We start from the raw sequence: 26,282 nt of genomic DNA on the forward strand, positions 1-26,282 counted from the left end.
GGACCGGCAGCCTGGTCCTCTCTCTCTCTCCCATGGGAGAAGCCCAGGCCGTGACGCAGCAGTGACTCGCTCAACCAGAGGCCTGCAAGTGTCCCTCTTTCCAGGTTGGCGGGAGGAATGGGGCACAGTGCAGTGTTGTTCGTTCTCCTGCTAATATTGCACTTGTCCCGGCCTCCTGCTGTCCTGGGTTCGCCTACGGGTGCCCCATGGGGACACACCTAACCCAGGACCTCTCGGGATACCGAGTCAGGCTCTCCTTCCGAAGGCCGGAGACCTGGAGACAAGACAGAGGTGATTGTGAGATTTGGGAGCCACCAAAACAACAGCTGAAGGATGGAGACACACATTTTCAATCGAAGCGCTTCTGTCGGACCTCAAGTGCAAACTTTCTCATGGCTTCCTTCTCTAGTGACAGGAAGGAAATCTGTTTGGCGAGACGACCGCCTCAGGCGGCAGATTCCACCGAGGCAGCAGATCCCAATGTCGATCTTTCTTCTCCCTTGTTGCTGAATTAGATCTTCCCTCATCTCTTCTTCTCTGGCAGGGAAGTGGGAGCCGTTTTGGGGTCTGCCTCAGGTGCCCAAATGTCTTGGGACAGCTCTGGGTGGTGAGAGTATTAATTATACCTGGGGAAGGGACATGGCTCAGTGATGGAGTATCTCCAGGTAGAGCGGGGGCAAGACTCCCCTGCCTGAAATGGCGGGCAGCTGCTGTCCATCAGTGCAGACAATACTGGACCAAATGGACCTGATGCATCCTCTGTTCCTAATAATTTCAACTTTTATATGGAATGCTTTTCTTAGTGCTCAAAAGTGCCCCTGATGCAGAATTCATAAGAACGTAAGAAGAGTCAATGGCCCCTCTGGTCCAGCTTCCTGTTCTGACTGTGGACAAACCGGACCTTAGGACAACTTCATTCTGCCCTCCTGAGATTCCCAGGAACTGTTATCCAAAGAAATGCTGTTTCTGAAAGTGGAGGCAGAGCACAGCCATTGAGTCTGGTGGTTGATAGCTTGATCCTCCATAAATTTGTCTAATCCACATTTAACTATCTGCTCTGTGAAGAACTTCCTTTCCTCGGTCCTGAATCTTTCCATGATCATCTCCACCAAATGCCCACAAGCTTTAAGGCTACAGCAGAGGGAGAAAAACTGTTCTCCATCCCCTTTTCCATTTGTGCCTAATCTTATAAATTTCAGTCATGTCCCCCTCTTACTTTTCTCTAAACTAAAAACACTGGCATCTTTCCTCATAACTCCAGTCCCTTGAACATTTCGGTTGCCCTTTTCTGAATCTTTTTCTCGTTCTACAATATCCTTTTTGAGGAGAGCTGACCAGAACCCTACACGATATTCCAAATGCAGCCGCACCATAGATTTGTATAACAGCATTGCAATATCGGTAGTTTCATTCCTTTCCTAATAATCCCCGGCATTGAATTTTGCCTTTTCGTAGCTGCCTCACACTGGAGTGATCTTTTCCATCCACTACAATCCCAAGGTCAGCAACCTATGGGCATATATGTGAAATTAAGATCCACATAAAGGTCAGCTGTTTTAATAGATATTGGTCCATGAAGCATAGCTCAGTTGGTAAGATCATAAGCTCTTAATCTCTGTGGGTTCAAGCCCCACGTTGGGCAAAAGATTCCTGCATTGCAGGGGGTTGGACTAGATGACCCTCGCAGCCCCTTCCAACTCTACAGGTCTATGATTCCCAGTAAACTCTGGGAATTCTAGACCTCTCTGAGGTCGAATGGGGAAGTGAGGCTTCTTTTAACAGAGACTTCTCAACCCAGAATCCTTTGTGGGTGCAGGAAAGAAAAGGATGTCATAGTGGTATAAAGCAGCTGTTTAAATATCTGTCTCCCTCATTTCCCCGCTGAAATATGATTCCTTTGAAGGTGAAACACTGAGAAAACTAAGTCTTCTACTACTTGGGACCCCACCCACCCACTCGTGCCCTCACCAAACAACAACAGGAGCAAGAAGTTAGAAAAACAGCCAGAACTTTTATGGACAAATTGTTTCCCAAAATGAAGACAGCAAAAGACATAGTGGGCGTTTGCTCTGTCGCCACCCTCTCTGATTGGTTGGGCCCTTGCTGGCCCAGAATCCTTTGCTGGTCCCTGTGGCCAAGGAATCTTGAGAACCCCACAGAAGAGACTGCAGCCAGCAAACCCCTGGGGGTTTCCAGAAGCTTATGGGGTGAGGTCTGCTAGTTTTCCAGTCCATTGTGTGTGTGTGTGTTGTGTATGGGGGTCTGAAATGATGCCCACTTCTAGGATGGGCGCTGAGCCCTTTTGATGACCTTAGTTCAAGCCCCTTCCAGTAAGATCCGGCGGAACGGCTCAAAGTCCACAGGGATGGTATCTACAGAGAGAAGAGAGAGAGAGAGAGAGCATTAGGTAGAGTGGAAAAATCATAGTCAAGGTTTTGAATTGGACCTATGGAAAGCAGAGCTCTGGAGAACATCTGTGGCTTCCCAGATGTTGTTGCACTCCAGCTCCCATCAGCCTTCAGCCAGCATGGCTAACAGTGAGGGGAGATGGGAGACGGGAGTCCATCTGGAGGGGCACATGCTCCTCATCCCTGCTTTACACATCTGTAAATGTATTGAATATGTGATCCCTGATAGGTTGGGACACGGGTCTAGGAAAGGGGTGAAGAACCCTGTGGTCCTCTAAATAGTCCTGAACTACAACTCCCATCATCATGGGGCTGATGGGCGTTGGAAGTTCATCAACATCTGGAGAGCCCCAATCCCTGATGATGGAAGGATCTGTTGATTCTGTTGCTCTTCATCTTCTCATTGTTAAATTTAGATTTTTTTGTAGGGGGGGTTTAATCCCCATGAAAGTCTTCTGCATTTTAGTGTGAATTTCTCATGAGGAACACATTTTGATCAATGCACACAATAATGCATGCCATTTCTCCTAATACAAACCCCTTTTCTATGTTATTTGGACCAACATATTCATTTCTGATGTATACTTTTACCTAATGTGCATTTCTTGGTAAGCACCGGGTGGATAACTGCATTGCAAAATTCAGAAAAGTGCAACTTTTCAAATATGGTTGTGTTTCGATTTGCCTTTACATGGAAGCTGAATCAAATTCTGCCTTCAACTCCACTTGGTATATAGAATTTCAGCCTCAGTGATATAAACATGCCCAGCCTGTCATTTCCCCCAAAACAGGCTTGACTATTTGGGAGGGGGGGCAGAGGGGATATCTCAGTTTCAAATTAAACCCTACCCCCCATTCTGATCTGGTGGGAAAGACCTCCATGGAAATCCCCCCCCCACCCTGGTCTAGGAGAATGAGGCCTAGCTCAGGTGAGCGAAGCCCTGCTTTGAACCACCCCGAATTGTCCCACAGCTGACCATTGCAGCGATACTGCAGGTTGGACCAGATGATGTTCTCCTGGGAGAAGCAAAACACCCCTAAGCGGCCCCCTCGCATCGTCGTGTCGATGATGACGCCCGAGTCGGCCACCAGCTGGGGTCCCTCGTATAGCAGCACCCTGTGAGGGGGAGACAGGAGGGGGTCAGGTGCGTGGAAAGTCCTTGTTGGGGGGGGGTGTCACGATGATCCGGAGAAATAAGAAAGTAGATGAATGGCAGCCGACCTTCAAGGATGGTTTTGAAGCAGAGAAGGTCGCAAAGCCCAGGGCCGGCACACACATGAGTGGACTGGGATAGTCGGCCCTGTCTTAGACAACCCTAAGCCTTCCTCAGGTCTTATCTTGAAACAGCCCATCCATCCCAGCTGCTGAATATTGAGAAAGACTGGATGGAAGACCCACTCCACCTTTGGGCTCGGCTATTGTAAGCACTGGCACCTGGAATTTTCCTCTTCCCTCCTCAGCCCCTTCTCCTCTTGTGTTGTATCTTTCACATTGCAAGCCTGAGGGTCAGGGAATGCCTTACTTTTATCGATCTCACGCAGGTTGCTCTGGGGCCCTTTCCAAATGGAGAGAGGGGTAAAAACTGCTTATAACAGAAGCAATATGTCCTGTATAGAGAACGGTGAGGCCGTCCACTTCAGGCTGTCTCCATTTCAGGGTGACCCACCCTTCATAAACACAATATTAAAAACAGTTTAAAACAACTTGCTGCACAGAAACAAGGCAGGTCCCTATTTACCACAGTACAGTGATACCTCGGTTTTTGAACACCTCCGTAGTCAAATGTTTCGGAACTCAAATGCCAAAAACCTGGAAGTAAGCACCTCGGTTTTCAAACACACCTCGGAAGTCGAACAGGAAACGTGGCTTCCTTTCTGAGTTTTCCGTATTGAGGCTTCCGTTTTCAGTTTTCGATTTTCAAAAACCGAGGTACCACTGCATATTCGTTCTTGTTCCTGGTATTTGGCTGGAGAACAGCATTGCAAAATTCAGAGGAGCACGAATTTCATGGGGTGGCTGGATTTTGTTTCACACGTTGTTTTGGAAACGGCGAAATCGTCAGACTGAACTCAGCAGCACCCAAGCACAAGAGTGCCTTCGTCTACTGTGGATCCCAATGGCCGGCATTCAGAAACATAACTAAAGGTGGACCCTTTATTCTGAGTAAAGGCAACGCTACTCTGAAGTGCCCAGAACGTCTGAAGGACGTTAGGGGACATGTTCCTTCCAAGCCACCATAACCGTGCAAGCCACCGTAAGGCCTCTTTGCCTCTTGTCAAAAGTTGGCGTGTTTTGAGGGTCTACAGAGATCTAGGGATCTAGTCCAGTTCAAGGTGTGGGGGGGGCACAGGCCGGGTGGCGGAGTTGCAGTGGAGAGATGGGGAGATATCGTCCCCCCACTCTTCTCCTGCTTTTTCTGCAAAGGAGGGGGGGGGAGAAAGTTCCCAGGCTTCATTCCTCCTCCTCCCGCTCTGCCCTATTCTCGCAGGATTGCCCCCCGCCACCTTTCCCCATTGTCCAGACTTCTTTTCTCCCTTTTTTTTTTGCATTTTAAAAAGGTCTACTGAGGGCCAAAAGCATTCCACCCAGACTCAGGTTGCCATGGTGAACCAGACAATGGGCCTTGGGGCCCATCCAGTCAATGGTTCTTGGGGAAGGTAGTGGAGGGGGTGGGGGTGAACTCGTTCCCAGTGGAATGAGCCACCCCCCCCCCTTTGCACACACACACACACACACACACAGAGGACCGGCCACATTGTTAAACAAGGAACGGCTCAGCCTCTACGCCAGCTGGGAGAGGGGAGGCTGGCGGTGGCGGGGAAAGGGGGAAAGAGAAGTATTCAACCCCCCCCGGCCTTTTTTCTGTCTCCCTCTCACACTCAATCCAACAGACTCATAGTCCCCCCCCTTCAATCTACAAATTATCCTTTGCCACTCTAGAGAGGTCGAGCGAGTGAGCCAAACCGCCCAAGCTCAAGGAAGGCTGAGATTCCTTTTAACATATCAAACAACACACGCAATATATGAATGGATTGCTTATAGATGCAGACTTTGTTTGGACAAATATAATGACATTTGGAATGAGTTTCTGCTGAACATAAGTAAAGGGACCCCTGACCATTAGGTCCAGTCGTGACCGACTCTGGGGTTGCGGCGCTCATCTCACTTTACTGGCCGAGGGAGCCAGCGTACAGCTTCCGGGTCATGTGGCCAGCATGACTAAGCCGCTTCTGGCGAACCGGAGCAGCGCACGGAAACGCCGTTTACCTTCCCGCCAGAGCGGTTCCTATTTATCTACTTGCACTTTGACGTGCTTTCGAACTGCTAGGTTGGCAGGAGCAGGGACTGAGCAACGGGAGCTCACCCCGTCGTGGGGATTCGAACCGCCAACCTTCTGATCGGCAAGTCCTAGGCTCTGTGGTTTAACCCACAGCGCCACCCGCGTCCCATGCCAAACACAGTAGACTATTAAAAATGAGATATGCTTTAGGAGACGATCATTTTATTTATATATCTACCTAATAATGTATGGAAGAGTAACTGATAGTATTTAGTGTACTATTTCTTTCTTTCTGTATTTTCTGTACTTTTTTCTGTCTCTCTTTTTTCTTTCATCGCTTTATTTTCTGTAACTGAAATTCTTTCCATAAAATATTAGTAAAAAACAACAATGTATTAGTCACCCCTGAAAACAGTGTGGGATAGTGAACAGCACATCAGACACAGACTGAGGGGCATCTACAAGTCCCTTGCTCACTGGGTGGGCTATGCATCGCCACATGACCTCCCTCACAGGGTCGTCATGAGGATAATTTTATCGCAAGGGGAGACATCCCAGGCTCCCTGGCAGAAGGGCTGGGTTCTACATGAAACATGTGAGGTATTCACTGAATGGGCCAGAATTCATTTCAAAACCTCAACTTGAGGAGGTGAGCTTTTGAAGGAAGGGTGTGCTTAGGATGTAATAATGAATAATCAATAATACCATACTGACCCGAATATAAGCCGCATGTTTTTTTCTAAATTCCAACCATGACAAGTTAAAGTGCGGCTTAAATTCGTGACCTTACAAAAATTGGCTTTTTTACGATATCACTGCTGAAACAGACACACGGTAAAATGGAGCAGGTGTGAGTGCCTGTGGGATTTTAAAGGAGTGGCTTATATTCAGGTATTTCCTTTTTTTCTTTTCTCCCCGTGAATTTTAAAAGTGTGGCTGATATCAGGGTGCGGCCTATATTCGGGCCAATATGGTACATTAATGACAAACATTGATTAATCAGCCTAGCCTTCGCTCGAAAACCTAAACTTGAGGAGGTCAGCTCTTGACAGAAGTGTGTGATCAGAATTTATTAGCTAGCTAGTAATAAATATTAAAGATTACTTAATTTAATTAACAGTGATGTGTTGACAATGATAAGTCAAGAAGGAATAGTAAGTAAGTAAGTAAGTAAGTAAATAAATAAATAAATGTTTGAGGTCAAGAGGCAATGTCCACCTTAACTATTACAGTCATATCTTGGGTTGAAGTAGCTTCGGGATAAGTATTTTTGGGTCGCTCGCTGTGGCGACCCGGAAGTAAAGGAGTGCGTTACTTCCGGGTTTCGCCGCTCACACATGCGCAGACGGTCAAAACGACGTCACGCGCATGTTCAGAAGTGGCGACTCGCAGCACGTGCAGACACGGGTTGCGTTCGCTTCTGGATGCGAACGGGGCTCCAGAACGGATCCCGTTCGCATCCAGAGGTACCACTGTATTATGCCTCCTTAGTTTTCATTATCGCCTAATTATATAAGATAATGATTAAGATGACTTCTAATCTCAGAAGGTAGCATAATGTCAGAAGGGTGCGGGGCTGTTCCTGTCATGAAACTGCCCTCGTCAACCTGCCCTCTCACCGCTGAAGCGACCGCTGCAGCCCCACACCTCACCTGATGTAGCCCACTTGGGGCCGGTGGAGGAGCCGCAAACGGTAAGAGGTCTTGTCCTTCCAGCCCACGTTGCGCGGGTCCTTCCAGAGCAGGCGGACGTGGTCGGGGGTGTGGCCCGTGTGCCACAAGGCATTCCGCAGGTATTCTCCGGGACCGGTGCTAGACTTCACCGCCTGCCAGCGAGGAGAGGGGTTGTGGGGAGCAGGAGAAACAGCACGCATCGTTTCAGCCAGGAGAGACAGGATCAGGCCTTGCAGAAGCCAAGCTGGATTCTGCTTCAGCAAGACCCGTTCGCACCATATCTTTGAAGCGCTATGATGCCACTTTAAACAGCCGCGCCAGCCCTCCCTGCAGAGAATTCTGGGAGCTGTAGTTTGTTAAGGCTGCTGAGAGTGGCTGGGAGACCTTCCTGTTGCCCTTATAGAGTTACAATTCCCAAGAGCTCCCTGGGAAGAAGGATTGGTTGTTAAACCACTCCGTAGCTCTGGAAGGGAAACGGAGGTCTTCCAGCAAGTCTCAACACTGCAGTGCCCAGATGAAGTTGATGGATTATGCTGAAATGGCTAAAAATGACTGGAAAATCAGAAATCAGGAAGATCAAAATTTAAATAAGGAATGGGGAAAATTTATAACTTATCTTAAACAGTTAAAACCGTTAGTAGGATTGGAGTATCACTGGTAGTTTAATGGTGAATTTTATACAATTTAGGTAGTTCTGTCCCTATAATTCCCAAAAGAAATCTTCTGGGCTGTTGTTTTTTATCAAAGTTATTTTGAACATCCTTTTCAATTCATTATATATCATTTCCCAGTAAGTTTTAACCTTACTACAAGACCACCACATGTGATAAAAAGAACCTTCTTTCTCTTTACATTTCCAGCATTTGTTTGATTTAGATTTATACATTTTTGCTTGTTTACTTGGTGTCAGATACCATCGATATATCATTTTGGACATTGGAAAGGTAAAAGATTTGGATTATCATAAAAAATGCAGGAGGGAATGATTAACAATAGGACCCACAAAGGGGAGGAGGGAAGTCCAAGAGATTCCTTGGAATCTTGTTTTTATGTTGTATGTTGCACTTGTGACTGTAAAATTTCAGCCTGAATAACCAAATAAAATAAAAGGGTTCTTTGTGGGGGGGGGAGGGGTCTCTCCTAACAAGTCTCAGCGCCCTTAACAAACAAAATTATATTAAAGTATATTAAACTATTCTATTAAAGTGATATACTGCTGTAGACTGTATAATGCAGATGAGGCCTCGCTGAATGCTGGGAGGTTGGACGAGGTGATCCATCAGGTCCCTTCCAACTCTGCAATTCTATGTGTCCCACTCAGAGTTGATTCCTTGACATCCACCTTTCTTCCTGCCCAGGGCAGCCCTGCCCTCTGCCTGCCCCTCTACAAGTCCTTTGCTTGCTGGGTGGGCTATGCATCGCCACATGACCTCCCTCACAGGGTCGTCGTGAGCATAATTTTATTGCAAGCGGAGGCATGTACAGTGGTACCTCGGGTTACATATGCTTCAGGTTACATACGCTTCAGGTTACATACTCCAGAACCCAGAAATAGTGCTTCAGGTTAAGAACTTTGCTTCAGGATAAGAACAGAAATCAGGCTCCGGCGGCGCAGCAGCAGCAGGAGGCCCGATTGGCTAAAGTGGTGCTTCAGGTTAAGAACAGTTTCAGGTTAAGAACGGACCTCCGGAACGAATTAAGTACTTAACCTGAGGTACCACTGTATAGCATCCCAGGCTCCCTGGCAGAAGGGCTGGTTTCTTCATGAAACATGTGAGTTATTCATTGACTAAATTTAGATGGATCGGCATTCATTTTGAAACCTCAGCTTGAGCAGCTGAGCTTTGGAAAGAAGAGTGAATGAATCAATAATACATTTTTTTTTATCTATCAGCCTTCGCTTCAAAACCTAAACTTGAGGAGGTCAGCTCTTGACGGAAGTGCGTGATCAGAATTTATTACCTAATAGCAAATATTAAAGGTTACTTAATTTAATGAACAGCGATGTGTTGACAATGATAAATCAAGAAGGAATAGGAATAAATAAAAATAAGCCGATGTTATGTAAAGAAACAAACTAGCGTATAAATAAATGCTTAATGTTAATAGGCAACATCCACCTTGATTATTATTATGTCTCCTTAGTTATCATTATCGTATAATTATACAGTGGTACCTCGGGTTAAGAACTTAATTCGTTCTGGAGGTCCGTTCTTAACCTGAAACTGTTCTTAACCTGAGGTACCACTTTAGCTAATGGGGCCTCCCACTGCCGCTGCACGATTTCTGTTCTCATCCTGAAGCAAAGTTCTTAACCCGAGGTATTATTTCTGGGTTAGCGGAGTCTGTAACCTGAAGCGTATGTAACCCGAGGTACCACTGTATAAAGTAATGATTAAGATCACTTATAATCTCAGAAGGTAGCATAATACTGGGCATTTCAGGATCAAATCAGAAGCTGTGACGGCTTTCGTAATTCTGGGATTGTCCCTGGAAAATAGGAACACTTGGAGAGTATGGCACTCACTTTGAGCTGCAAGCTCGGCTCAGCCGTGGCGCGGAAGGGCGTAGCCTGCCAGTAGGTCTGCTCTGTCTGCTTCCACATGACCACGTAGAAACTGGCGCTGTCCTGGTAGGCGAAGATGAAGCCGGCGTAGTCGTCGTCAGTGATGGTGTTGACGTGGAAGGTGCCTTCAAAGTCCACCCCATTGAAGGCTGTGTACCCTGCCCCGTGGTTAGAGAGAGGAAGAAAGAGTTAGCGGCCGTCTCACCAAGATAGAGGAAGGGACTGGTGGGCACAGGCGGTGGGAAATATTTTTCTCCGCTTGCTTGAAACCCTGAAGAACAGTTGCTAGGCCACACTCAGACCATAGGCTTCAAGCGCCATGATATCGCTTCGAACAGTCATGGCTTCCCCCAAAGGATTCTGGGAACTATCGTTTGTGAAGAGTGCTGAGAACTGTTAGGAGACCCCCCCATTTCCCTCAAAGAGCTACAATTCCCAGAGTTCTCTGGGCAGAGGGATTGGTTGTTAAACCGCTCTGGGAATTGTAGCTCTGCGAGGGGAATAACGGGGTCTCCTCTCCCTCGGCACCCGTAACAAATCACAGGCCCCAGAATTCCTGGGCAGAAGCCATGGCCATTTCAAGCAGTTTCGTAGTGCTTTAACTGTATGGTTTGAGTGCAGCAAAGAATCATTGGCGGCCGAGTATGTTTACCGTATTGTTCGCTCCAATAAGACACACTTTTTCCCTCCTAAAGAGTAAGGGGAAATGTGTGTGCGTCTTATGGAGCGAATGCAGGGGGAAGGCAGGCAGGAAAAGCCCCCAAGAGCCGCACAAAAGCTCCGCGCGGCTCTTGCGGGCTTTTCCCCAGGAGGGAGAAGGGACTGACGCGGCCAGTCTCCCTCCTCGTAGAAAAGCACACAGGAGCTGCGCGCTCCTTAAAGGGTGCGCGGCTCCTGTGGGCTTTTGCGGGAGGTGGGGAAATTGCCATAGCCCGGCTGGAGAGGTTGCGCACAGCTAAAGAGGAAGATGGATCCCGCTCGCTGTCTTGGCTTCTTTGCTCTTTGGGGCTGGGGAGGGGAACCCGGGCTTCCCCCGGCAGCCCCGAGAAGCTCTGGGAGAAGCGGACAGGCTGCGCGCTTCTCCCAGGGGGGAAATAATTTTTTTTCTTGATTTCCCCCTCTAGGTGTGCCTTATGGTCCGGTGCGCCTTATGGAGCAAAAAATACTGTATATTCCTCTTACCGACAGCCAAGCCTGGGTCGCTGTTCATCGTCTGTACAATCTCCATGCCCTGGAGGTTGGGAAGAAAAAAGAGAGAAGGAAAGGGTGGTGACGAGACGGTCGAGTATAAGCAAAGGGCAAGGCAGCTGCCCAGACTGACCCCTGGGGTTTTGCATCTACAACTAAGCACCGAGAGAAGGGCCATAGCTCAGTGGTTAGAGCCCTTTAAAGACCAGATTCGGTAGAGGGCATTTTCCTGTGTCCCTGTGGCGATTGACCCCCCAGGAACCAAACCTGATAGGCAACATGGCCACTTGTCTACTCGTCCCCAATGAACCCCAGAGGCCTTTGAAGTTTTTCAACGGGGGCTTATTCTGCACTGTGCAAAGACTAAGGTCTTCTCTACCCAGTGGCTCACCAATATGCACCAAGATTTATTGACTTTTCCCCCTTTTGCCCATGGAACCAATTGGGTTTTTTTCGCCTCCGAAGCCTGCGGCATCTTCCCGGCTCCCTTGCCGTACCTGATTGAGAACCACCCAATTGGGATCTATCTGGGCGTCTCCCTCAGGATCCAAGATGACCGTCTGGTACGCGCGGAAGTCGGTCAACGTCACCTCGGAGCTCTCCGGGCAGACATCTAGCGGGTCAGCCACCGTGTCGTTGTCAAAGTCCTCCTCGCACACATCCCCTACGCCATTGCCTGTGCGAAGGGCAAAAGATGGTGAAGGCCCAGCCACTAAAGCACGTTGGAAGATGTTTCGCCATATTCATACCTATCAGGCGTGGGGGAAGTGTGGTCCTCCAGATGGACTACATCCCCCATCATCCCTGAACACTGGTCATGCTGGCTGGGGCTGATGGGAGTTGGCATCCAACAACATCTGGAGGGCCAGGGGTTCCCCATCCTTGCTTTATACCTCTGTAAGTGCATTGGATAAGGGACACGGGTGGCGCTGTGGGTTAAACCACAGAGCCTAGGGCTTGCCGATCAGAAGGTCGGCAGTTCGAATCCCCGCCACGGGTTGAGCTCCCGTTGCTCGGTCCCTACTCCTGCCAACCTAGCAGTTCGAAAGCCTGAAGTGCAAGTAGATAAATAGGTACCACTCCGGCAGGAAGGTAAACGGTGTTTCCGTGCCCTGCTCTGGTTCGCCAGAAGCGGCTTAGTCATGCTGGCCACATGACCCGGAAGCTGTACACCAGCTCCCTCGGCCAGTAAAGTGAGATGAGCGCCGCAACCCCAGAGTTGTCTGCGACTGGACCTAATGGTCAGGGGTCCCTTTACCTTTAAGTCCATTGGATATGGGATTCCTGATTGGTTGGGGCATGACTGATCTAGGACAGGAGTGGAGAGCCTGGATCGCCCCAGATGTTGCTGGACTACAGTTCCGATTAACCCCAATGGCTGAAGGAGCTGGAGACCTGCAACGTCTGGCCTGCCTTGGTTGTGGTGTTCATGATTTGAGTGGGGAAGTGAGCAATTATCTTAGTTTGGGGTAGCGTATAAGGTTATCCACCTCCCCGATATTCTGTTTCAATCCTCACAACAACCCTGTGAGGTAGGATGCGAGATGGGTGGTGAACCTGTGGCTCTCTAGATGTCACTACAACTCCTGTCATCCCTGACCATTGGCCCTGCTGGCCGGGACTGATGGGAGCTGGAGTCTAGCCACAGCCACAATAAGTCCAATTTCATCTGCAATTCTGTGTGCTCCCTTCAAGGCACTACTCTTTGAGAAGGAGGCAGTCTGGGGGCCGCCAGTGTGAAACACTCCTCCTCCTATGGTGCCTCAAAAATGTCTCAGTAAACATTGTCTCAAAACAGATGTTCTGTACAGAGGAGAGGTACAAAGAGCTTCTTTCTGCGAGCGAGACCAGCGGCGGCGGATGTAGGTGCCTTTTCACGCACTGAATGGAGGCAACATCCCCTCACAATTTTGTGGCCCTGTCTCTTTTACTGCTCTCCGAGGTGCAGCAGCCATTTTGCGCTACGCCACATAGCAAGGCATCCATTTTGTGTCGTGCCATACCTCCCCCCCAATGCCACAGCAGCCATTTTGTGGCTGGTGCCATTGACATAAAGAATTCTGGGCGGATTCCACTTTAAATTATCCTGCGCTCACCATCAGAATCCTTCTGGTTGGGATTAGGGACGAGACGGCAGTTGTCAGGGCCCGGGGGCACATAATCGGGGATCCCGTCGTTGTCGTCGTCATTGTCACACTCGTCTCCCAGCCCGTCGTTGTCTGAATCGAGCTGGGAGCTGTTGGGGATCTCTGCACAGTTGTCTTTCGTGTCCTGGTGACCGTCGCCATCACTGAACAACAATAATTTTATTATTTGTACCCTGCCCATCTGACTGGGTTGCGCCAGCCACTCTGAGCAGCCTTCCAGTATATAGAGAAACATGATAAAACATGGAACATTAAAATCTTTGGTGCTGCCTTCAGTTGTACAGTTATTTATTTCCTTGACATCTGAGGGCAGGTGCCACTACCAATAAGGTCCTGTGCCTGGTTCCCTGCAACCTCACTTCTCGCAGGGAGGGAACCGCCAGAAGGCGGTTGGAGGTGGACCTCAGTGCCTGGGTTGAACAACAGGGGTGGAGATGCTCCTTCAGGTATACTGGGCTGAGGCATCTCTTTCTGGAAAAATAGCACTGGGAAAATAACAGTGAATTCAAAATACCAAATTGATTCAAAATGGGGTCCAAACATAGACCCAAACCTGCTCCTTGGTATCAGGGGCCATCTTGCCAAATTTGGTAATGATATCTTAACAGGTATCTGAATACATAGAAGGACAAACAGACAATATCCCTATAGATTCTGAGATCATGCATTTTCGCGGGTTTTAGGTTCGGGTTTTCGTTTTCCTTTTTCCTCACCTGTCCACGTTCGTGTCGCAAACGTCACCCACCAGGTCGCTGTCCGCATCTGTCTGAAAGAGAGCATGGCCTCAGGTGAGTAAGCAAATGGGCATCCCTGGAGTCACACGCAAACGCCCCTCTCATCTTCACCGCACATTTAAAGCGTGATGATGTCATTTTAATCGCCATGGCTTCCCCTAAACGGCAGGCATGTCCAAAGTCCGTTTAGGGTGCCCAATCCGGCCTGCCTAAAAAAAAACCCTCAACAACTTCAATCCTAAAAAAAGGTTAACAACTTTAGTCGGCCATTTGGTTGGCCCTCACAGCCCTTCAGCATCAAATCTGGCCCTCTTTGAAAATAGTTTGGACACTACTTTTGGACACCACTGCCTGAGGATCCCAGGAACTGTAGGATGTTACAACGCTCATACCTGAGTAGGGTTACTGATCTCAGGACAACTGTCGCAGGCGTCTCCTACGCCGTCTTCGTCGCGATCCGTCTGCAGCGGGTTGGGCACTTTGGGGCAATTGTCAAGCCCATTGGGAATTCCTACGGAAGGGGAGAGGGGGAAAGGGGCTGTTTCATAGGAGCACAGGAACGTGCCTTAAACCGAGTCCATCTAGCTTAGTATTGTCTACACTGATAGGCAGCAGCTCTCCAGGGTACAATTAATTAAGTTGAATTGCTTCCCAATAGCTTTTTTTTTAAAATTAAAAAAACCAAACATCCTTAGAGCATGTGTGTCATGCTTCTGTACCGGTTGTTAAATTTGTTTTCTCAGATCAGGCATATTAAATGTGTTATAAAAACCATAACCTGAAAAACCTGTGTCTGGGCTTGGCTTTTCCTCCTCCCTCCCATTCCCTTTTCCTCACGTGCTGTGCGTTTTCTTAGATTGCAATCTTTATATTGATCTTTGGAAACCACTTTAGGAGATCCTTTTTTGGCTAAAGGGTGGTGTACAAAGACCTGAAGGAAATAAATAAGTGTTATTTCCCCTTTTGGGGAGGGCTTACATATTTCTTAAACCCCAGAAAACAGGACAGGACAGAACTATGACTATATGCATGCAAAAATGGGCATGGAATGGAAAGAAGACTCATCCGTCTTTGCTGGGTGCTGGCTTAACCTGTATGACAAAGCCAGCCATAAGAACTCTACCACGATTTGACCCTTCCACTCACCGTCGCCGTCGATGTCATTGTCGCAAGCGTCCCCCTCCCCATTGCCGTCTGTGTCCTTCTGGTCGTTGTTGGGCACGTTGGGGCAGTTGTCACAAGCATCCCCAAAGGAATCCGTGTCTGAATTCTGCTGGTCTTTATTGGGGAAGAGACGGCAGTTGTCCTATGACCAGGGCACAAGACAGAGAAAAAGGTGAATTCAGACATGGGGAATATCGCCTTAGCCTTCCTGATTGCAATGCTGGTTCTTCTGCCCTGTTTCATGATGTTCCTTTTGTGGAGGGTTGCAGTCAAACATAACTATGTGTGGCTGTTAGTTAGTGAATGAAGGGGGTAAACAACCACAGAGTTGCATTGCTAGATAGACTCCTCTGGAGACGGAGACTTTCTACTTCCTCTCTCTCTCTCTCTCTCTCTCTCTCTCTCTCTCTCTCTCTCTCTCATTGTGCAATCCACCGAGACAGACATGTGTGAGCTCGCTCCCGAGTTTGCAGCATGTGTTTGGAACTATATTCTGCATTTTCTACCCAAGAGCATTTTGCCTGCGTTATCCTTGCTGCTGCATGGAACAAAGCATGACTGAGACCTTGAATCTGTAAGTAAAGCGTTTTACACATACTTTGCCGTGTGTGGTCTGTTCTTTGCAAAGGGGCTAGAAATAGGTTGAGCGTTGTATATGGGATAAGAAGGTCTTAGAACCTATATCCTTAATGCTTCTAGGGATGGGATGCCTCAGGCCAAGGGCCCAAATGCCCTCTCTATCTGACCCATGGTCCTCTGACCCAGCCACACCCCTTTTCCCAGGCCACACCCTTCACCAGCCTTCCTCTGCACAATAATAATAATAAAATAAAATATAATAATAATAATAATAATAATAATAATAATAATAATAATACATTTATTATTTATACCCTGCCCCTCTGTCTGGGTTTCCCCACCACTTTGGGCAGCTTCCAACAAAATATTAAAATACAATAATCTATTAAACATTAAAAGCTGCCCATCCCCTGTGGTTCTACCTAGTTGGAACAAGTACTTGGACTGGGATAATGCCTCATGCTTGCCTCGATGGGAAGATGGAGTGTGTCTCTGGCTGCACCCAGCTTGGTAAGCGGCCCCTGGGAGGTTGCCCACGAGTATAATGTGGCCCTTGGCCTAAAAAAGGTCCCCTACCCTCGCTCTTGTCCGATACATCCAGCCTGAGTGGGAAGTTGAGCTTGGGCCTACCTCCACGTTCTTGATCCCGTCGCCATCCGCGTCGTCGTCACACTGGTCCCCGATGCCATCGTTGTCAGCATCCTCTTGACCCGAGTTCGGCGTAAGCCGGCAGTTGTCCTGTGTGAAACAGGGCAAGGTGGAGGGTGGGACAAGTCAGAAGAAATCCCTGATTGGCTGCAACTGTTCAGGATTTCCGACAAACGTTTTCCCCAGTCCTCGGTGGAGATGCCAGGGACCAAACCTGCCACATCCTGCACACAGAGCACAAACTCTACCCCTGAGCTACAGCTTTTCCCTTAAAATATAATTCTATGATTTCAGTCCTTATGTTCCTGAACAAAGGGATGATTTAAATGGGGTTTTAATTCTCCAACAGCAGCTGCGTGACGACAGGCTTACATTTTTATGTATATAGGAAGATATGTCAGGAGAGAAATACTTTGATTAAATATATATATATAAGACACACATATATATGGGACGCGGGTGGCACTGTGGGTTAAACCACAGAGCCTAGGACTTGCCGATCAGAAGGTCGGCGGTTCGAATCCCCACGACGGGGTGAGTTCCCGTTGCTCGGTCCCTGCTCCTGCCAACCTAGCAGTTCGAAAGCATGTCAAAGTGCAAGTAGAGAAATAGGTACCGCTCCGGCGGGAAGGTAAACGGCGTTTCCGTGCGCTGCTCTGGTTTGCCAGAAGCGGCTTAGTCATGCTGGCCACATGACGCGGAAGCTGTCTGCGGACAAACGCCGGCTCCCTCGGCCAATAAAGCGAGATGAGCGCTGCAACCCCAGAGTCAGCCACGACTGGACCTAATGGTCAGGGGTCCCTTTACCTTTACCTTTAAGACACATATAACAGCATTCGCCCCTCCTGTGGTTTCCAGGAACTGGTATTCAGAAGCATTACTCTCTCAGACTGTGGAGGCAGAGTATAGCCAACGTGGCTAGTAGCCATCGATAGGCCCTTTTGTTTCTGCTGCCGCCACATCTTACCTTGGAGCAGTGCTTGTTGTTATCAATGCAGGGCAAAGGCTCGTCTGGGTAGCCATCGATGTCTGTGTCGCGTCCGCACACATTGCCGTTCCCGGCCCAACCCACGCTGCACTGGGAAGGCAAAGGGGAAACAATATTTTTGCAACAACTGGTACTACAGGTATCAGCCCCCATGTCCCCGACTGTCTGAAAGTTGGGGGCATGGGGACATTTGCCCCCCACCTCATATGAATAATAATAATCTGTCGATTTCAAGCTTCATTAAAAAGAAGAGCTAACTTCTAGAAATCGTAGAACCTGAGGTACAAGGCAAAAAGGCTGTGTGGTGCAGTGGTTAGAGTGCAGGACTAGGACCTGGGAAACCTCTACCAGGTCATGAAGCTCATTGGGTGACCTCTTTGGGTGACCCGGAAACTACAACTAATCCAGAATGCGGCAGCTAGACTGGTGACTGGGAGCAGCCGCCGAGACCACATAATACCGGTCTTGAAAGACCTATATTGGCTCCCTGTACGTTTCAATTCAAAGTGTTGGTGCTGACCTTTAAAGCCCTAAACGGCCTCAGTCCAGTATACCTGAAGGAGCGTCTCCACCCCCATCGTTCAGCCCAGACACTGAGGTCCAGCACCGAGGGCCTTCTGGCGGTTCCCTCACTGTGAGAAGCCAAGTTACAGGGAACCAGGCAGAGGGCCTTCTTGGCAGTGGCACCCGCCCTGTGGAACGCCCTCCCATCAGATGTCAAAGAGAAAAACAACTACCAGACTTTTAGAGGACATCTGAAGGCAGCCCTGTTTAGGGAAGCTTTTAATGTTTGATACATTACTGTATTCTAATATTTTGTTGGAAGCCGCCCAGAGTGGCTGGGGAAGCCCAGCCAGATGGGTGGGGTATAAATAAATTATTATTATTATTATTATTACTCACTCCCAGCCTAACCTACCTCACAGGGTTGTTGTGAAGATATATAGGGGGAGCAGAAGTATACCTGCCCCCTTGAACCCCATGGAGAAAAGGTGGGCTATAACTGCAGTAAATAAGTAGATAAATAAAATGTACGGACTCTTCTAATTTGGAGGTGGGGTAGAAACAATTAGGCTGCTCCCCCTTTTCTGTGTTTTACTTTTCCACACCCCCCCGGGGGGGAAACCCTGTAGATGCCCATGACTGCAAGGTGTCAAATGAAATTTGTACGAACGCAGGATCAGTTCCGACTCAAAAAAAAGACACTGCAGAGCTGGGGAAAAGGAGGCAGATTGATTTGTGTTGTGCGAGAGAAGTCTCTCGGCCACTTTGCAATGGTGGCAAGATGGAAGGCCAACAGTAGGTGGCGCGAATGCCAATGGAAAGCAGGGGCAACTTGCAAGTCCACACCATACATTTGAAGCACTAGGATGACCCTTTGAACTGCCATGGCATCCCGCAGAGAATTCTGGGAGGTGCAGTTTGTTAAGGTTGCTAAGAGAGTTGCTAACAACTCTCAGCACACGTAACAAACTACATTTCCCAGAATTCTTTGGGGGAAGCCATGCCTGTTTAAACTAGCATCATCATAGCACTTTTAATGTAGGTAGAGTTGCCATACACCCAGAATACTGCATTAGGAAGCAGTGTCCAGGGGAAATCGCAAGAAATGTGTTTTTGGAGATAGCTCAAAAACATCATTTTCAAATTTGGCAAAAAAAGCTCAACCATATGGCACCCCTAAATGCATTTGCCCCAATTTTGCCTCAAAAGGACTCACCGCGCAGGAAACATCTCCATTGCGTTCAAAGAGGCAGTATCCGTTGATGTCGCAGGGGTTGTGGCTGGGGCTCTGGCAGGTCTTCTGCGGGGTGCAGCTGCCATTCTGGTTCCCCACAAAACCAGACTTGCAAGGCCCACATTTGTAGGATCCCTACCAAGGGAAACAAAACAAAAAGGAAATGATTTTTTTGTATGTTATATTTTTTGCAGAAATGTGGAACGCTGTTGGTCCATCTAACTCAGTAGTGTCAACACTGACTGGCAGCAGCTGTCCAGGGTTCCAAGCAAGAGGGGCAGATATCCCCAGCCCTACCTGGATATGTTGGGGATTGAACCTGGGACCTGTTCTGCGTGCAAGGAGGGTGCTCTCCCACTGACTGGTCCTGCACCCAAAAAGAAACTAAGATTCCAGTCCTCATGGTTTTAAAGGACTACAGTGGTACCTCGGGTTACAGATGCTTCAGGTTACATACGATTCACATTACAGACTTCGCTAACCCAGAAATAAGAACTTTGCTTCAGGATGAGAACAGAAATTGTGCTCCGGAGGCGCGGCAGCAGCGGGAGGCCCCATTAGCTAAAGTGGTGCTTCAGGTTAAGAACAGTTTCAGGTTAAGAACGGACCTCCAGAACGAATTAAGTTCTTAACCCAAGGTACCACTGTAGTTCAAACAGGAACAAAGGGTTCTTCAGAGCCAGTCCCACAAACTCACTTAAGCAGCCTTAGGCAAGCCACTCTTTCTCAGCCTCCAATATGAGGGATAATCAATAGGGGGGGAGCGAAGGGACCTTGGCCCCTAGGAGTTGGCTCCGATGCTCTCAGGGCTCTCCCTCGGCCTCACCCCTCACAAGACCTGCTCAGCCAGAAGTTCAACAGGGAAGGGGCTTGTTTGACTTCAGCTGGAAGGGAACTGCGCAAAATCGGACCCACACTCCTGAATGCACAGATCTGGTGGATACAAAATGTGCACGCCTCCAAGTGTCACGGAAAAAACGGAGCATCCCATTTTTTTACCGTGAGAGAATGGCGGCCATTTTGGTCGCCTTGATCTCGTGTGACTTTGTGGCATGATTCCTCCCCCAGCCCCAGAAAAATGCTTTTTGTGTGGCCACAACCTTCGTGCGGCACCCAAAAACATGCATTTTGGGGCACCGTGCTCCCAAAAGTGCTTTTTTTCAGGAGGGGAAACCACAGCATGAAATCGTGCGAGAACGCAAGAACCAAAATGGCTGCCGTGCTCTTGTGATTAAAACATGAGGAGGTGGCAACTGGGAAGACAGCGTCCAGGTTTTGGCCTCAAAGTGTTGGAGCGTGTGGACGTTTATACGAGGCATGGGAGACCCCTAACATGGTGGACCCCTAGCAGTGGCTCCCCCAAACAGCTCCCTGATTGGGCAGGGAAATAAAGGATCAGGTGGTCCTTGAGGTATCGTGGATCCTAATTGTTCGGGGCCTTACAAATCAATACAAGAACCTGAACCGGTCCCAGTAGCATAAGGGCAGCCGGGGCAAGTAACCGTAGCCTCTTCAGTCCCTGTTTCCACATGGAGGACCCCACTTCTTCACCCTAGACAGACTCACCACTGTATTGGTGCAGATGGCATTGGGGTCACATCCGCCATTGTTCCCATCGTTGCATTCGTCAATGTCTGTGCAAGTCTGGAGAGAGGAGAGAGATCGTTTTGATATATAAATAGATAAATAAAGAAATATATAAAGATATATAAAGAAATAAAGACCCCTCTCGAGTTGTTATTTATTGGAACGTTTGCTTATTCATCTATTCGTTATTGATTTATTGCACAAAATTTATATATCGCTCAATCGCCCACGAGCGTCCACTTGCAACGGTTTTAGTCCAATTTTAAACGCGTCTGTTGTTTTTGCCTTTTTAACTGTTTTAAATTGCCTTATGTGGAAATCGCCTTGAGATGGTGGCTTAGAAGGTGATCGATAAATCGATTGTGGTCGTAATAGCTAACAGCACATGTAAGAAAAGACCTCAGAGTGGTTTACAAAAAGAATAGAACAATGAAATGATCGTTGAAACACAGCTAAAAACGCACTTGAAAGATAATTAAAATGAACAATAAGATAAAAACGTGACAACATTATACGTGTCTGGATAAAAGGTAAAGGTAAAGGGACCCCTGACCATTAGGTCCAGTCGTGGCCGACTCTGGGGTTGCAGCGTTCATCTTGCTTTATTGGCCGAGGGAGCCGGCGTACAGCTTCCGGGTCATGTGGCCAGCAGGACTAAGCCGCTTCTGGCGAACCAGAGCAGCGCACGGAAACGCCGTTTACCTTCCGCCGGAGCGGTACCTATTTATCTACTTGCACTTTGTCGTGCTTTCGAACTGCTAGGTTGGCAGGAGCAGGGACCGAGCAACGGGAGCTCACCCCGTCACGGGGATTTGAACTGCCGACCTTCTGATCGGCAAGTCCCTAAGCCAAAACTTTTTTAGCAGAAAAGAATGCGGCAAATGCCCCTCTTTGGTGTCAATGGACAGGAAGTTCCCAAGTGTAGCTGCTGCTACCTGAAAAGGTTGGTTTCTTACAAATGGGGAATGAGCATTATGCAGCACCAGTAATGGTGACAGTTCCACCATGTGCCTGGGGCAAAGGAATATAACCCCATGGGCAATCTTGGTTTTATATAAAAGAAACACACACCCCCCCAAAAAATTCCTCACCTGTTTGCTGGCTTTGGCGTAGTCTGCCCCTACTCCAGATATGAGGTTCCCCTTGTAGCCGGGCGGGCAAGGTTCGCAGCGGAAACCGGGTGCCGTGTTGAGACATTTGGATCCAGGGAAACAGGGGTTGGCATGGGCACACTGTGGACAACAGGAGACCTCGGTTGTGGGTCCTTCATCTTCAAATTGGCGCCAACCCTCAGCACCATGCTACCTGCCTATCTCATTTTTTAAAATAATCACTTTGTTTATTAGGTTTTACAAAATTCTCAGGCCCTTCCAATACCCACAACTTGCTTTCGACGGGTTATATACTGATGCATAATAATCACACAAAACTGGCAATTATTCCAAGATAATGTCATCATTTGCTGTGACTCTGTGTTGGTAGCGTTAATGCTGGTCTATGACCGTAATAAAGATTTACATTGCTGTGTCGGTAGCAGGATTCCGTTAGGTGTGTTTACTAGAAGTTCCTCTGTTTTGTTTTCTTGGAATCAAATAAAAATTAAGGAATGGCAGATGAAGATGATGGATTTTTTGGAGCTGGCTGACCTGACCAGAAGAATCCGCAATCGGAAGGAAGAGGGGCATCAAGAAGAATGGAAGAAATTTAAGGACTATTTGGCTAGATACTCAAACATAAATTAAGTAGAACTACTTGTAAGTACCAAATTGGCCTAGGAGTAAAATAGATTGATTGTTTAACATTATGGATTGAGAGCATTATGAAAAGAAAGAAAGATGTTAATGGAACAAGTTAATTTAATTTGAAAGTGGATATTGGAAAACCGCTAAAATGAGTATTATGGAAACACAGTTAGGGGGGATCTGAGGAAGTCACCTAACAATGTTATTTAAAGTGGGATTCTAACAGTTAAGATATAGTTTGTTTGTTTGTTTGTTTGTTGTATGTTTTCTTTTTGTGTTTATTATAAATTTGGAAAACCAATAAAAAAATGGGGGGGAATTATTCAACAACAAAAAAAAAATAGAAGAGTTAACAGCAGGCAAAAATCGTTCAGAGTTATTGCCCAAGGAAAGAAACCGAACAAAGGAAACACTTGACCTTATGAAAGCGGGGTGGGACCATTAACCAAGATCATCTGTAAATCAGCCTAAGAGTTTGTGGTGGAATAAAACTCTTTGCCAAAGAATGACAAATCTGATTTGGCATCGAGCTGGAAACTGCGAGGTCACCGAGATCTGAACACGACTGTGTCGACTCCAGCACAGAGGATGATGAATCTGGCTGGCAGCTAAACCTCAGCCTCAGGACGGCCAAATTCCTAGCTGAATGACGCTAAAACCACTGTGTTTACCTCGTTGATGTCGGTGCAGTGGGTGCCGTTGCCTTCAAAGCCTGGCGGACAAGGTCCGCAACGGTAACCCGGGTACTCGTAGGTCTCCATGCAGTCGACACCGCTGAAGCAAGGATTTGGGTTGCAGCGGGAGCGGTGTTCGTGAAACCCTGTCGTGGGGAGGAGGGGAAATGATGGCAGCGAGGGGTCAAGTCACTGAATACTGGAGCAAAGGAATAATAAGGGGAAGGATGCTGACAACCAGAGCCTGCATCAAGGGTTGGGAATTTGCTCTGGGCCCATATTCCAGTCCTATTGCAGACCCACCAAGTGCCCCTATTTTCCAGGGACAGTCCCGGATTTACAGAAGCCGTCCTGGTTTCCGATTTGATCCCAGAATGTCCCGCTTTTCCCTAGGACGTCCCTATTTTCATCAGAGAATTGTTGGAGGGTATGGTGTTATCCGACCCCCGAGCCAAGGAAATAAGTAAATAAACAACCTTTAGAAAATATCTGAAGGCAGCCCTGTATAGGGATTTTTTTTCATTATGTTTTTAAATATGTTGGAAGCTGCCCACAGTGGCTGGGGCAACCCAGTCAGATGGGCAGAGTAATAATAATAATAATAATAATAATAATAATAATAATAATAATAATATGGCAAGTGACCCACCCCCCCACCCCAGAAGGCTGTGCTAGGATGACTGACGAAATCAAGCTTGTGTGCATATCATCATCATCATCATCATCAGATTTTATTGGTCAACCAAATACAGGCTCTAAAGGTAAAGGTAAAGGTAAAGAGACCCCTGACCATTAGGTCCAGTCGTGACCGACTCTGGGGTTGCAGCGCTCATCTCGCTTTATTGGCCGAGGGAGCCGGCGTACAGCTTCCGGGTCATGTGGCCAGCATGACTACGCCGCTTCTGGCGAACCAGAGCAGCGCACGGAAACGCTGTTTACCTTCCCGCCGGAGCGGTACCTATTTATCTACTTGCACTTTGACATGCTTTCGAACTGCTAGGCTGGCAGGAGCAGGGACCGAGCAATGGGAGCTCACCCTGTCGTGGGGATTCGAACCGCCAACCTTCTGATCGGCAAGTCCTAGGCTCTGTGGTTTAACCCACAGCGCCACCCGTGTCCCCCTAATACAGGTTATAGCCAAGAGCAAACAAAAACAGACACATATCAAAAACATATTATAGCTCTTTCCCCCTGGGGGACGCGGGGCGGGGCACATGCCTCTAACCATTTTGTGAATCTTTGTACTTTTGTCCATTTGCTGTATTCATTTTTCCCGATTTGAACTATAAAAAGGTGATTTTCTTGAGTCAAAATGAGAATACCTCTAAACATTTTTGTTAGGAAAAAAGCACATATGATTAAAACATTATAAAACACTTCACAGATATACACAAATGGCGGACAACTCTGGGTAGAAGACAGGACTTTAGGGCTTTCCTGAGCTGAGAGGCTTTTAGCACAAACTTCACTGTGTTAAATATAACCAGTTTGTCCAAGCCAGACAGCAGGTAATAGATTTTATTGATGTTGCTAAATGTGGCAATCGACTCAAGGGGTCTCTTTAAATATTTAGTGCTCGGAATTTCACATAACTTACAGCCCAACATATAATCATGAATGGTGCTTGCCTCACAGTCCAGAAAAGCACCCAATTTCACATCATTCAGTCTTTCCCACCCAGTCCCCTCCCTCGGCACTCACCGCACACCTGACATTCCATAATGGTGTTCCGGATCAAAGACATCTCCTTCACCTGGGAAGAACAGAGACACATCACTGTGTGTGCAATGGAGTGCGCCGCAGATGAGGCGCTGGAGCAATGGACAAGGAAATGGGGTAGTAGAGTAGTCTGCAACAACTGCGCAGCAAACCAAACAATACCAAAAAAAATATTTAAAAAGTTAAAAATAAGAAATTGGGTAGCTGTGAAGTTGTGGGTGAACATATCAGATGACACAGCGATTCTTCAGACAGCTCTTGTTTATTCACAGGCCAGAACAGAACTGAGCTGAAGGGTTCAGCCAACCTGCTTATATAGAGTTCAACTACAAAGCAACAGTAACAACTTTCTGTAACTATCCAATCACTGAACGTCACTTTCAATTCCTTATTTGCATATGCGGACCTGAGTGAAAACTATCTACAGTATCCCCCTGCTGGCCCAGGGTGAGAACTTCAGTACATAACAGTAGCTATTTTGAAAAGATGTATTCTTTGACTCTGACCGAATAGAAAAGGTTTTCAGTGTAGGGTTGCCATATTTCAAAAGGTGAAAATACAGACAGACACAAAAGTGGTTGATATTTTTTTTTTTTTGCAAAGTTGTATACCCCCCCCCCAGGTTGACCTTACCTGGACTTATTGTCCCCCTCTCACCTGGTCTCTCATGTCCTCTTGAAGTTCCATCAGGATCTGGTTGAAAAGGGTGAGTTGTTTCACAAGGGCCCTGGTTTGCTCCCCTGTCACAACAATGGGGGAAAGTCAATTGCCTCGACTTATTTATTTTTATGGAAAATCCATTTATGTACAAGAAAAACCACCTCGGAAGGTGTTTTACAAATGCTGAAAGAAACGCTGAAATTATCAGCGGGAAGTCAACCGTTTAAAACATTTGAAAAATAATTAAGATTGTCGATAAGCTAAAAAGCCAGGTCAAAACACATGCTGATGTTCTACAGGTCTAGGTAGGCTTGCCTAAACAATGATATTTTTAGCAGGCATGGAAAAGTGTATCGCAAAGGTGTCTGCTTGACGTCAACAGTTTAGGTGCTGCCAAAGTTCAGGTGCTGCCAAGCTAAAAGATTGACCTCTTATAAATGCAGAATAAGTATTATGTGGCATGTGTAACAGAACCGGTTCCACAGATCAAAGTTGTCAAATGGGAACATTTGGGGTAAAGCTATCTCTCGCAGGTAAACTGGTCCCAAGCTGTTAAGGGCTTTATGTACTGCTAGTAACACCTCACAGGGGTCAGCAAACTTTTTTAGCAGGGGGCCGATTCACTGTCCCTCAGACCTTGTGGGGGGGCCGGACTATATATTTTTTTGGGGGGGGGGAGAATGATTTCCTATGCCCCACAAATAACCCAGAGATGCATTTTAAATAAAAGGACATGTTCTACTCATGTAAAAACACGCTGATTCCCGGACCATCCACGAGCCAGAT

The 26,282-nt window shown here is 47.6% G+C and overlaps 1 protein-coding gene across 2 annotated transcripts in view; it reads right to left on the minus strand.

The window, feature by feature from the left end:
- Positions 1-1,991: 1,991 nt before the first annotated feature.
- The window catches only part of THBS3 (thrombospondin 3), a 50,859-nt gene continuing 26,568 nt past the window's right edge, over positions 1,992-26,282 (minus strand). For both annotated transcript variants that reach the window (XM_083591055.1, XM_083591054.1), the window contains exons 6-23: positions 25,494-25,576; positions 24,819-24,870; positions 23,115-23,263; positions 21,793-21,933; positions 20,681-20,758; positions 19,097-19,249; positions 17,356-17,466; positions 16,371-16,478; positions 15,144-15,303; positions 14,390-14,508; positions 13,977-14,029; positions 13,213-13,406; positions 11,614-11,792; positions 11,111-11,159; positions 9,890-10,086; positions 7,342-7,514; positions 3,386-3,525; positions 1,992-2,372 (exon numbers count right to left, since the gene is read on the minus strand). In XM_083591055.1, coding sequence (XP_083447181.1) covers positions 2,317-2,372; positions 3,386-3,525; positions 7,342-7,514; positions 9,890-10,086; positions 11,111-11,159; positions 11,614-11,792; positions 13,213-13,406; positions 13,977-14,029; positions 14,390-14,508; positions 15,144-15,303; positions 16,371-16,478; positions 17,356-17,466; positions 19,097-19,249; positions 20,681-20,758; positions 21,793-21,933; positions 23,115-23,263; positions 24,819-24,870; positions 25,494-25,576 — 2,195 coding nt within the window. In that variant the 3' untranslated portion in view covers positions 1,992-2,316. The remainder of the gene's footprint in view (positions 2,373-3,385; positions 3,526-7,341; positions 7,515-9,889; positions 10,087-11,110; positions 11,160-11,613; positions 11,793-13,212; positions 13,407-13,976; positions 14,030-14,389; positions 14,509-15,143; positions 15,304-16,370; positions 16,479-17,355; positions 17,467-19,096; positions 19,250-20,680; positions 20,759-21,792; positions 21,934-23,114; positions 23,264-24,818; positions 24,871-25,493; positions 25,577-26,282) is intronic.

This window comes from Podarcis filfolensis (genome assembly GCF_964270895.1).
Source record: "Podarcis filfolensis genome assembly, chromosome: 16".
Taxonomy (NCBI): Eukaryota; Metazoa; Chordata; class Lepidosauria; order Squamata; family Lacertidae; genus Podarcis; species Podarcis filfolensis.